Source organism: Microcaecilia unicolor, chromosome 1 (genome assembly GCF_901765095.1).
Source record: "Microcaecilia unicolor chromosome 1, aMicUni1.1, whole genome shotgun sequence".
Classification (NCBI taxonomy): Eukaryota; Metazoa; Chordata; class Amphibia; order Gymnophiona; family Siphonopidae; genus Microcaecilia; species Microcaecilia unicolor.
In genome coordinates, this window is record NC_044031.1 from 766,233,462 (window position 1) to 766,247,054 (window position 13,593).

The window sequence follows — 13,593 nt, forward strand, 5'->3', positions numbered from 1 at the left end:
TTTTCAACAGTGGTCAATGCAGGTCACAAGGTCCCAAAAACAGTACAATACGTTTTATACTGCTTATCCCAGAAATAAGCAGTAGATTTTCCCAAGTACGTTTTAATAATGGCTTATGGACTTTTCTTTTAGGAAGCCATCCAAATCTTTTTAAAATCCCGCTAAGCTAACTGCTTTTACCACATTCTCTGGCAATGAATTCCAGAGTTTAGTTACATGTTGAGAGAAGAAATATTTTCTCCAATTTGTTTTAAATTTACAACTCAGTAGCTTTATTGTGTGCACCTGAGTCTTTGTATTTTTGGAAAGAGTAAAGAAACGATTGATACGTTCCACTCTACTCAGTATTATATGGACATCTATCATATCTCCCCTCAGCCTTCTCGCTAAGGGTGGAGCCAGTGCAAGCAGGAGGAGAAGCACTACATGGATTCAACTTGCTAACATAAGGAAGAAAGCACCAAGAGCCTTCAAGTCCACGACAGATCCTTTAATCAGTTGATGTTGTACATCATTGACCTGACACGGGCTGTGTTTTGGCATTCATATAACATAAAAGTTCCAAAGATAGATAGCCCCACATGAGGCTTCTAATGATGATGAATGACTTTAAAAAATTGAAAACTCAGAATTAGCAAGGCTTAAGTGATACACATGTTTGATCTCAATAATTAACGTAAGTAAAAAATAAAAGTAACAAGGCTTTTATATTATTTTAACTTGATTTACAGCTAAATCCATCATTAACATTGAGAACAATCCATTTTACCTATTGTAGCAAAAAAATAATCATCAAAAGAGCAAAACATTTTTTTGGCTTAAGTATGGATTAAGCTAGTCTGAGGCATTTTTATGTTTAGTAAGACTCGTTTTGCTTCATTTTTACTAAGCTTCCATTTAACATTTTCATGCCATTTTGTGACGTCATAACTGATAACACGGCAGTATTTTTTCAGTAAAGAAACAGCTGGGGGGTTCCGTGCTTGCACAATATGAATAAAAACACATCATTTATGCTTCCATATTACTACTACTTGACATTTCTAAAGCGCTACTAGGGTTACGCAGCACTGTACAATTTAACATAGAAGGACAGTCCCTGCTCAAAGGAGCTTACAATCTAAAGGACAAATGTACAGTCAGTCAAAATGGGGCAGTCTAGATTTCCTGAAAGGTATAAAGGTTAGCTGCCGAAAGCAACATTGAAGAGGTGGGCTTTGAGCAAGGATTTGAAGATGGGTAGGGAGGGGGCTTGGCGTAAGGGCTCAGGAAGTTTATTCCAAGCAATCTCCAATAGTAGCAACATTCCATGTAGAATCTCCAATAGAAGCAACATTCCATGTAGAATCTCCAATAGAAGCAACATTCCATGCAGAATCTCCAATAGTAGCAACATTCCATGTAGAAGTCGGCCCTTGCAGATCACCAATGTGGCCGCGCAGGCTTCTGCTTCTGTGAGTCTGACATCCTGCACGTATGTGCAGGACGTCAGACTCACAGAAGCAGAAGCCTGTGCAGCCTTCTACATGGAATGTTGCTAGTGGAATAGCAACATACTACTACTACTACTACTTGACATTTCTAAAGCGCTACTAGGGTTACGCAGCGCTGTACAATTTAACATAGAAGGACAGTCCCTGCTCAAAGGAGCTTACAATCTAAAGGATAAATATGGATTAAGCCTTTAAATACAATGAGTATACATTTAAAGTAGCATAAAAGCATGGTTTTAAGACTGTTTAAGTGAATTAAGTTTCTAATATTATGCCCTGCATGCTGGCAAAGAGAAACTTGGGTTTTATCTTGTTTTTATGCTAAGTAAGATTGTTTTGTTTTTTTGATGATTATTTTTTTGCTACAATAAGTAGCATTCTAAGACTATTCAGATTGTCTTCTTTTTGTTTCTCTGCGTTTGTCATTTTTTTTAAGAACACACTGATGGATAGATCATAAATAAAATGGATTGTTCCAAAATCAAGTTATACTAATATAAAAGCCTTGTTACTTTTATTTTTTTTACTTACGTTAATTATTGAGATCAAACGTGTATCATTTAGCCTTGTTAATTCTGAGTTTGAAAATTTTAAGGTCATTGAATAAACTGATTACTTGTCTAACATCAATTCAAGAATGGGCTAAACACAACAAACTTTGCCTGAACCTAATTAAAACCGAGCTTCTCTGGGTCTCTAACACAAGTGGATACATATCTGACTTCAAAATCCCTTTTGGGACGTATGAACTCCCCCTCAAATCACAAGTCAGGAACCTTAGAATACAGTTAGATTCAACATTTACTCTGATTCCCCAAATCCAAGCAACCTTCAAGAGCTGCTTCTACTATTTGCAACAGCTAAATCTTAGCCCAGTTGTGCATCAAGACTGGATTACTGTAATGCACTCTACAATGGTCAGATGGTAAAGGGCCTGCACCAGCTCCAATTGATTCAGAATGCTTCAGCAAGACTAATAGAAGGTTGCAAGCGACATGACCACACCACACCATTTTTGCAAAAACTTCACTGGCTACCAGTACAATACAGGGCTAAATTTAAAACTCTATATCTGATTTTCAAAGCCCTGAAAGGAAATGATCCTGAGTACCTGAGCAATAGGATGAACTTCTACACATCTCCAAGGACACTAAGGTCCTCTCAAGGATTATCACTAACCAAACCCTCTCCAAAAGACATTACATGATGTGATACCCGCAAGCGAGCCTTCTCCGGAGTAGCCCCCACACTCTGGAATGCGCTGCCTGAAAGGGTTCACTTAACACAAGACTATCTCTACTTCAGGAAGCAGGTGAAACTTTGGCTCTTCAACCAGGCCTTTAATGGAAGAAGCAACTAACTCGTTAGTCTCACTCACACACACAAGGAGTGACACGGGCTGCACATACTGCAGCGGGACATGTTTATCCACTCCTACCCTAGCTGAGATAATATTTAACCATCTCTCTGACCTGTGTGCAACTTTCTTTAAATCAGTCACCTTACTTTCTAATTCTTCTTACTCTCTCACCTATCTATATGTTCCATCTTTGTTTATGCCCTACGCTGTCTATTAAAATGTTCTATTACATATTGTGTTGACATTGTAAGTAGTATACATTGAGGCATATTTTCAAAGCACTTAGCCTCCCAAAGTTCCATACGTTTCTATGGAACTTTGGGAGGCTAAGCGCTTTGAAAATAAGCCCCTGTGTCATACTTTGTATTGTTGTTTGAATATTTTTACTGCTGTAATTGCCTATTGCTCATGTTTGATCTATTCTTACTGTACACCACCTTGAGTGAATTCCTTCAAAAAGGCGATAAATAAATCCTAATAAATAAATAAATTAGAAGCCCCCTGTGGGACTATCTATCTTTGGAACTTTTATGTTATATGGCCTCTGATGCAGGCATTGAATGCCGAAACACGGTCCGTGTCGGGTCAATGATGTACAACATCAACTGATTAAAGGATCTGTTCTGTTCTTGAAGGATCTTGGTGCTTTCTTTCTTGTACTAGCCGTTGAGCCCGTAAAAACGGGCTGGTATAGAGGTTTTCCTCCCCCCGCGGTCACCACCGCTCCCCTCCCCCCCGCGAAGTCGCCACCGCTGCCCCCCCCTCGAAGTCGTCGCCGCCGCCGCCACCCCTCCACCTGGTCCGGGCCCTCTCTTCACTTCTGAACTTACAGATCCATTCGCCAAACGCAGCAACGCACATCAGCTGAGCTGCCCCTTCCTTCTCTGCCTGTGTGTGTCCCGCCCTCGCTGACGTTACGTCACAGGAGGGCGGGGCCACAGGCAAAGAAGGAAGGGCTCACTGCAGCTCAGCTGATGTGCGTTGCTGCGTTCGGCGAATGGATCTGTAAGTTCAGAAAGGAAGAGAGGGCCCGGGCCGGGTGGAGGGGTGGAGGGGTGGCGGCGGCGACTCCGAGTGGGGGGGGGGAGTGGTAGCAACGTCGGCGGTGCAGTTTCCCTCTCTGTCCCGCCCCCCTCCGTCATCACGTATTGACGCGGGGGCGGGACAGAGAGGGAAGTCTCTACTGCGCATTTGCAGTGAGTACGGTCACTCGCCGTTTATATGTTTGATTGTGTGCTGTGTGCTTCGAACCCCTCTCTGTACTGCCAAGCTTTCCAATTCACTAATAGCCTTGCTGAACCAGAACCAGTTCTGGGATCTGGTACCTTGATCTTTCATTTGTATCACCCTTCCAAATCTGCCAGCTCTCTCCAGTCCCCTGTCAGTGTGGACCCTAAGCCTGGTTCCTAGATGGATGGCTGAGAATGCTTCCCCACAGAGGCTGTGAAACTGCCTCTGCAACATCTCCACCCACAGCTGACCTGGAGATCAGGAGGCCTGACTGGGGACTGAAGCCAGGTGTCTGATGTGGCAGTGGACTGGACAGCACTAATCATTGGACCAGTTCCAAAAGAACAGAGTGCTACAGCTGACATGGGGTAGAGGCGTGACTGATTCATCTTGGCTATTTATTCAAGGCTTCAGTAGCTGTATGATTTCCTGATCTTATCTGGATTTTGTTATATATTGTTATATATCAGTTAGTTTTGCTGGTTTATTGTGTTTTGATTCAATTACTATGGGTTCCTTTTCCTAAGGTGCGCTGAAAAATGGCCTGTGGTAGTGTAGACGCGTCTTGGGTGCACGCAGAATCATTTTTTAGCACACCTGTAAAAAAAATGCCTTTTTTAAAATTTTTGCTGAAAATGGACGTGTGGCAAAATGAAAATTGCCGCTTGTCCATTTTGGGTCTGAGACCTTACTGCCAGCCATTGATCTTGCGGTAAAATCTCATGCGGTAACCGGGTGGTAATGACCTCCGCACGTCAGAAAATAAAAAATATTTTTCAGACATGCATAGCAGAGGCGTGCCAAAAATGAAATTACCGCAAGGGCCACATGGTAGCCGGGCTGTAACTCGGAATTGGCGCACGTAGGCGCTTAGGTGGCTTAGTAAAAGGGCCCCTGTGTTTGTATTTTTCTTATCATTGTAGTCTGCTTTGGGCTTAGTGTGTACAGGTAAGATTTCAAGTTTAAGTAAACCATTCTGACCTGACCTGTTATGGATTTCAACTTTCAACCTTCCAGATACAAGATGACCTTCTGCAATTAAAAAAACAATTAGCACATGTCAGCATCCAGGGACATGGAGAAAAAGTGGATATTCAGGCTCTTGAAACTGCCATTCAGAGGACGGAACTGGGACTCAGGGTGCGTAAAGATGAAATCCATTTCTGTCCTACCATTCCTTGCCTGCATCTCTCTGCTCTGCACCTGGGAGAATGTGTATGCATTTGCATCCAGCTCTCAGCGATATTTCTACATAGTTGTTTTATTCAGCCATTTACTTTAACTGCCTTTCTACTACTATTTAATGTCCAAATTCGCCTCTATTCAAACAATGTGCCAAAATGTGCGTTATTAGAGGTGACCCAGGAAATTATAGACCACTGAGCCTGACGTCAGTGCCGGGCAAAATGGTAGAGACTATTATAAAGAACAGAATCTCTATTTCAGGAAGCAGGTGAAAGCTTGGCTCTTCACCCAGGACTTTAATGGATGAAGCAACTAATCAACTAGTCACACACACAAGAAGTTACATTGGCTGCACATATTATAGCAGGACATGTTTACCCACTCCTATCGTAGCTAAGATAATATTCAAGCACTTTTCTGACCTCATTTGCAACTTTCTTTAAATTAGTCCCCTTATTTTCTAACTCCGCTTACTCTCTTACTTATCTATATGTTCCATCTTTGCTTATACCCAGGGCCACCGAGGGGGGGCAGGGAGGACAAAATTCCCCGGGCCCAAGCCTCCAAGGGGGACCCGGCACCACAGTCCCCTCCACCTGCCCCCCTCCGTCCACCACCGGACCGGGCCCCCCTGAATTCAAATCATAGCGCCTCACCTGATCCTCGCTCCGTGTGAAAGAAGCACAGCAGTGGCAGTCTGCAGATCACCTCCTTTCGGGCCTTCCCTCCCTGTGTCCTGCCCTCTGCAGATCGCCTCCCTTCAGGCCTTCCCTCCCTGTGTCCTGCACTCGAGGGCGGGACACAGGGAGGGACGGCCCAAAGGGAGGCGATCTGCAGACTGCTGCTGCTGCGCTTCTTTTACACGGAGCGAGGTGAAGGTGAGGCGCTATGATTTGAATTCAGGGGGGCCTGGCCCGGTGATGGACGGAGGGAGGCGGGTGGACGACAACGACCTGGGGGGGGGGGGGGGGGCGGCGTTTGCCCCAGGTCCGGCCCAGTCTCTCGGCAGCCCTGTTTATACCCTATACTGCCTATGAAAATGTTTTATTGTGTATTGTGTTGACATTGTAATGTAGCATACTATGCCATACTTTTTATTGTTGTTTGAATATTTTTACTGCTGTAATTGTCTATTGCTTGTGTTTGACTTGTTCTTGCTGTGCATAGCCTTGAGTGAATTCCTTCAAAAGGTCAGTAAATACATCCTAATAAATAAATAAAAATCCTGAACAGATACATAGGCATGCAGGGGCGGTTCAAGGCAATCTGCTGCCTCAAGCACGGGATGAGATGACGCCCCCCCCCCCCCCCCCCAAACTTACAATCAGGGAGTAAGGTGGTTAGGAGTGATAGAAAACAACAAACTGACAGGAGTCAAGCAATTAAGTTTATTACAAAATTATGAAAATACATAAACTATATATATTTATATATTATATGCACATGTCAAAACCACACCGAAAAGAAAAATGTCTCGTTCATTCCACCAGGGTTGAGTCCTCTGGTGCTGGCGGCCGCCAGGGCCTAGCTGTACACCTCTGAGGCCTGGAGTGAGGAGCACAAGTACTCACAGAGAACGTAGAGTATAATTATTCATTCACGGAGCATTCCCAGGTCTACTACTACTACTTATCATTTCTAAAGTGCTACTAGACATACGCAGCGCTGTACACTTGAACAAGAAGAGACAGTCCCTGCTCGACAGAGCTTACAATCTAATTAGGACAGACAGAACAAACAAGAGATAAGGGAATATTAAAGTGAGGATGATAAAATAAGGGTTCTGAACATGTGAATAAGGGTTAGGAGTTAAAAGCAGCATCAAAAAGGTGGGCTTTTAGCTTAGATTTGAAGACGGCCAGAGATGGAGCTTGACGTACCGGCTCAGGAAGTCTATTCCAGGCATATGGTGCAGCAAGATAAAAGGAACAGAGTCTGGAGTTAGCAGTGGAGGAGAAGGGTGCAGATAAGAGAGATTTACCCAGTGAACGGAGTTCCCGGGTAAACTAATAAAACTCTCCCAACAAGAAGTACACAGCAGAAATAGAATGTTTCACTTTACAACTCATACTAAATGACCCACTAAATTCAAAAATAAATGTATGTGGAAAATATTACAGGTTTTCTTTAAAAAGAAGATAGAGAGGTGTGGTAGCCGTGTTAGTCCACTCTTAAAGCTTATCAATAGAAATCAAACAAAATAAAACATGGAAAAGAAAATCTGAGGAAGAAGGGCAACCTTCGAAAGCTAATCAAGAACTGTATTAAGTTATGTCCAATAAAAAAGGTATCATCTTATTTTCTTTTCCATGTTTTATTTTGTTTGATTTCTATTGATAACCTTTAAAAAGAAGGAAAAGCCTCAAGGGAGCTCTTGAGCACAAAGGTTTAGTGAGCTACTGGTGATCAAAATGACCTAATCTCTGGTCAAAATAGATCTGTTCCTCATCATCGGCTCAAAAACCTTCTTGATTAAGATCTTCAGAAACAAATCCAAAAACTGCTGTGTTTAGTGCATACAAAACAGTTCCCTGGAATTTTTAGCTTCTGAAAAGTCAAGATTCAAACTTGTACTTAGCCTATACACAGTCATGTTCATTTGCAATCGTTTCCACCAGGGGCGTAGCCACGTGGGGCCACGGGGGTCTGGGCCCCGTAGATTTAGCCCTGGAGCCCCCTGCCAACGACCCTCTTGACCCCCCCCCCCCTGCTGCCAACCCGCCATCGCCTACCTTTGCTGGCGGGGGACCCCAACCCCGGCCAGCCGAGGTCCTCTTCTTCCTTCGTTCTGTTTCTCAGTCTGACTCAGAAACAGAATGAAGGAAGAAGAGGACCTCGGCTGGCGGGGGTTGGGGTCCCTCGCCAGCAAAGGCAGGCGACGGCGGGGGAGGGTTAGCGGCGGGAAGGGGGGTCGAGAGGGTCGTCGGCAGGGGGAGGGTCAAAGTTGTTGTTGGTGGTGGCGGGGGTGGTGGTGGCGGGGGTGTGTCGGCAATGGCAGTGGGGGGTCGGCGGCGCCGGGAGGGGGGGGTAAAATGTGCCCCCTTACCTGGGGCTCTGGACCCCCCTCCCGCTGAAGTCTGGCTATGCCCCTGGTCTCCACTCACAGTCACAATTCTCGCTGCTGTAATGTAACAGTCTTAAATCACATTGCTATGCTGGATAGATTTCACTGTGAATTACCCTGGACCAACAGTGGCCAGCGTTTCACTCCAGTATGCATCAGGGTCCTAATGGGGGGGGGGGGGTCAAATGACAGCATTCCAGCTACACACTCCTGTCAGACAGTCATTTTGATCACCAGTAGCTCACTAGACCTTTGTGCTCAAGAGCTCCCTTGAGGCTTTTCCTTCTTTTGAAAGAAAACCTGTAATATTTTCCACATACACTTATTTTTGAATTTAGTGGGTCATTTAGTAGATGTTGTTTGGTTTTGAGTTTTGTGATTCCATTTCCACTTTGTGAGATATAGATAGGATTCACTTTACAACTCAACATACAAACTCTGGTGTCAAATCAGTAACAGCAACACAAACTCCCTCTACTACCAGACACTGTGGTTCTCATTTTCAAAGCAGATGGACATCTCAAAATGCCTTTAAAAAAGTCCATCTGTTAAAAACGTCCCAATCCCAATTTTGGAAAGTCAGAACTAGGACTTTGCACATTGCAGTTCATCCAAAGAGCAAGGGGGGGGGGGGGGGTTGTTGAGTGGGACTAGGGAGGGCCAAAAGTAGGACCTCCAACAACAGGAAGAAACTTCCGTGTCTAAAAAAAGAAGGACGTTTTTATCTAGACCTGTTTCAGTCACATCCAGGTTACAAAAGGGTGGTCTGACCGAACAGCAGACCGCTGGAGGGATTAAGGCATGACCCCTCATAATCCCCCAGTGGTTGCTGTCCTCCTCCCTCTCCCCTGAAAAGGAAACCAGAAAAGAAAACCAGGCTGTCTGTTAGCTGCTGGTATTATGGTCATTCTGAACAAAGCAGCAAGCAGGCTAAATTGCCGCGCGTCCATTTTGGGTCTGAGACTTTACCACCAGCCATTGACCTAGCGGTAAAGACTCATGCGGTAACCGGGCGGTAATGACCTACATGCGCCAAATGCCACTTGGCGCACGTCCGTTACACGCGCCCAAAAATAAAAAAATATTTTTCAGACGCGTATAGTGGACGCACGAAAAAATGAAATTACCGCATGAGCCACACGGTAGTCGGGTGGTAACTCCATTTTGGCGCGTGTAGACACTTACGCAGCTTAGTAAAATGGCCCCTCAGTTTGTTCAGGATGGATTTCCGTGACGTCCTTCTCAAATATTTTCAAACAGGAAATTGATGTTTTTGGGCAGGACACCTCAATCCTGACTTGGATGGGTTTTTTGGAAAATGTGTCTCTGTGATATAAAACAAAAAAGTCAATCCCATGAAAAAATATCAGATATCTACCGAAAAACACATGTATAAGTTATACTATACCAGCTCATTTTCGAAAGTGATCGCCGGCCATCTTCCGACACAAATCGTGAGATGGCCGGCGATCTCCTGAACCCAACGAGATCGGTATAATCGAAATTCGATTTTGGCCGGGTTCAACTGCTTTCCGTCACGGAGCCAGTGAAACATCAAGGGGGCTTGTCGGTAGGGTAGTGAAGGCAGCCTTTCAATTATGCCTCTCTATGTAACTTGGGGTAGGGAGCTTATTTAGTTGAGTTTCACACCCAAGGGGTCTGTTCTGGAAAGACTTACCATATCAACTTCCTCAAGCTCAGGGCCATTTGGAATGCTCTAAAGGCTATCAGAGATCAGCTACAACACCAAGTTATTCTCATTCAAAGAGCCAGGTTGCAGTGTTCTATATGCCAGACATGTTTTTCTGGATTCACGACTGATGCAGGTCAGTCTGCTGGTTGCGGTCTGCCTGTGGAAGCAAGAAGCAGTTATTTTTGTGGTGGGCTAAGGTACAGGGTTCTATGGTGTTGTTCTTTTCTTTTTTTCTTTCTCTGCTTTGTTATCTATATACTGTCTGGTTGGGTTCTGCACAGGATAAATATGCAGTATCCTACCCAATGTGTCAGGAAACAGTGGGAATGTGGCAGTGGACCCTCTTTCACTGAATGATCGTTTGAGCCACGTACCTGGCAGGCAAGGAGAACAGCCTGGCAGACAGACTGAGCAGGGTTGTTTAACTGCACGATTGGTCTCTCAACATGAGCGTAGCCCACAAGATCTTCTGAGAGTAGGGCATTCCCTCGGTGGATCTTTTTGGCACTCATCTCAACAACAAAGTCCCCCAGTTCTGTTCCATCCTCAGATCACATGGCAGGCTGGTGTCAGGTGCCTTTCTCCTACAGTGGGGGGAGGGTCTTCTGTATGCATATTCTCTGATACCTCTCATAAGCAAGACTTTGTTGAAACTCAGAAAAGACCAAGGAACTATGATCCTAATTGCCCTTTACTGGCTGTAGCAGATCTAGTTCCCTCTTCTTCTGGAGTTATCCACTGAAGATCTGTGGTGATTGTACTGTTTTTCAACATTCATCACGCAAAACAAAGGATCCCATCTGCATTTCAAACTTCCAATCCCTGGCCCTCACGGTTTGGATGTTGAGCGTGTAGAATTTGGGTCTCTAGGTTTGCCTGAGGATGTCTCTCTCATCTTTCTGGCTTCCAGAAAAGACTCCACTAAGAGATGAGGTGTTACTCTTTTAAGTGGAGAAGGGTCAAAAGGAGCTGCAGTGGGTAACCATTAGGCTACTCCTCCACTCCAACGTAACATAACATGATAACCTTCTCAGTGTTGTAATGGAATTTGAACAGCTTGTCCCTTCTGTGTTAAGAGATCAGAGAGCAGTTTGTTTCCCATGCAGATCTTCTCTGGGGCGTATTTCTGTGTTGCTGCTTGCTCCTCAAAGTTACCTGGTTTAATATTAGAAGGAAAGAATACCTCTTTTCTCAACAACCCTCTAGACCGGTCAAGACGCGTGGGTTATGTACGCTTACCAGCAGAGGGAAACTGAGAACACCTGAGTTTGGATACTGTATATCTATCTTGTGCAGAACCCTACCAGCCAGCCAGTCCTTTCGAGGTGGCCATCATGGAGGTCGCGACTCCACTTCGGAGGCTTCCAGACTGGTGTGAAGTTCTCAATGAAGGTGCGGGGTCCAGCCTCTGGTACAGGTGGGCGCTTGGTTGAGACAGTTTTACCAGAGGTGGACCCAGATCACGTCAGACTAGTGGGTCCTCGAGGTGGTTTGCGAAGGCTATACGCTGGAGTAAGAAAGTCCACTTCCAGATTTGTTTCTCGAATCGCTGTGCAATTTTCATCACAAGGCGGGACGGTTCGGGATACTTTGTTCGGCTGGTCCGTCTGGGGGCAGTAGTGCCAGTGCCTCAAAGGGAACAGAGGATGTGCTGTTATTCCATTTACTTTGTGCTACCCAAAAAGATGGGTTTCCATTTTGGACCTCAAACGAGTCAACGGGGCTCTCAAGGTTCCATCCTTTCATATGAGGACGTTGCGCTTGGTCATTGTCGTGGTTTGGCATGGGAAGTTTCTAACTTCCCTGGATTTGACAAAGGCTTATCTGCACATTCCTATTCACATGGCACATCAGTGGTTTCTTCAGTTTGCTGTTTTAGGGAAACATTTTCAATTTTGTGCTCCGTCGCAACTGCACCTTGTACATTTTCCAAGGTGATGGTGGTCATGGCAGCAGCCCTTTGGAAGCAGGGAAATCTTGGTCCATCCATATCTAAACGACTGGTAGATTCGGGCGAAGTCTTACTTGGAGAGCGAGATAGCAACCGGTCAAGTTGTGAGCTTCCTGGAGTCTCTGGGCTGGGTAGTGAACTCAGCCAAGAGCCATCTACATCAGTCTCAGTCCCTCAAATATTTGGGGGTTTGGTTCGACACGCTGGTGGGGTATGTGTTTCTGCTCCCTGTTCGGATCAATCGGCTGCAGGGACAGATTTGGCAGCTCCTTTCGGAGATCGATCCCATGGCCCGATCCTACCTGCAGGTACTGGGCTTGATGGTGGCTGTGTTGGAGGTGGTACTATGGGCCAGGGCTTACATGAGGCTGCTGCAGCGAGTATTTCTTTCCCACTGGTCTCCACAGAAGCAGGATTTGGAGGTGCGGCTTCCTCTTTTGGGGGCTCCCTGGGTCAGTCTGCAGTGGTGACTTTCCACAACTCATCTGGAGAAGAGCATGCCTCTGGAGTCGCCAGAATGGATAGCGGTCACCATGGATGCCAGTTGGTGGGCTGGGGAGCTCATTGTCTTGGACATGTGACTCAGGGCCACTGATCAATGGAAGAGGCTCGCTGGTTGATCAATCGGTTGGAGACGCGGGCGATCCGATTAACTCTGGAATCCTTCCACCCACTCCTCGTCAGCAGAGCCATGCGGGTCCTCTCCAACAACACTACAGCCATGGCCTATGTAAATCGGCAGGGTGGCACAAAGAGTCGGGTGGTCGCAGAGGAAACAGAGTTGTTGGTGCACTGGACAGAGTCACATCTCCAAGACCTCTCTGCTGCACATGTGGCCGGCATGGACAATGTGCGAGTGGATTTTCTGAGCAGACACACTCTAGATCCCGGCAAGTGGTCTCTTCACCAATCGGTTTTTGAACGCATTGTGTTGAGATGGGGGCTACCTCAAGTGGATCTCATGGCAACAGCTGACAATCCTCAGGTGCCTCGCTTCTTCAGTCACTGGAGGGATCCTCGTTCCGAAGGGATCGAAGCATTGTTAATTCTTCCATGGCTTCCTTGGGTGCTACTTTACGGTCGGGTTGTTCAGCGGATTGAACGGTACTTGGGCCCGGTGATTCTGGTTGCTCCAGATTGGCCATGCCATCGTTGGTTAGGAGATTTGGTCCATCTGGCAGTGCAGGAGCCGTTGCCGTTGCACAGGTCGACGGACTTATTGCATCAGGGTCCGATTGTGATGCCCGACCCATCTCCATTCTCGCTTACAGCGTTGCTCTTGAGAAGGCTCGGCAGAGCAAGAAGGGCTATACCCCCAAGGTGATTTCTATGATGCTGCAGTCACGAAAACGGTTGACTTCTTTGGCCTATGTGAAAGTGTGCCGCATTTTTGAGAGCTGGTGCTAGAATAAGTGCTATTGGCCTTTACACGCTTCGATCATGGAGATTTTGGAATTTCTGCAGGAGGGTTTGGACAGAGATCTGGCTCTGTCCTCATTGAAAGTGCAGGTTGCAGCTTTGGCTTGTTTTCAGGGGAAAGTTCAGGGGGTCGTCCTTGGCTTCTTCTCTGGATGTGGTGTGTTTTCTTTGTGGGGTGAAGCTTCTCAGGCCTCCACG

At 45.8% G+C, this 13,593-nt stretch overlaps 1 protein-coding gene across 1 annotated transcript in view; it reads left to right on the plus strand.

Moving 5' to 3' along the window:
* IQCH (IQ motif containing H) overlaps nucleotides 1-13,593 on the plus strand; it is a 307,537-nt gene that overhangs the window by 26,004 nt on the left and 267,940 nt on the right. Inside the window, exon 2 of the mRNA XM_030192830.1 lies at nucleotides 5,101-5,223. Within this exon, the coding sequence (XP_030048690.1) occupies nucleotides 5,101-5,223 (123 nt within the window). The remainder of the gene's footprint in view (nucleotides 1-5,100; nucleotides 5,224-13,593) is intronic.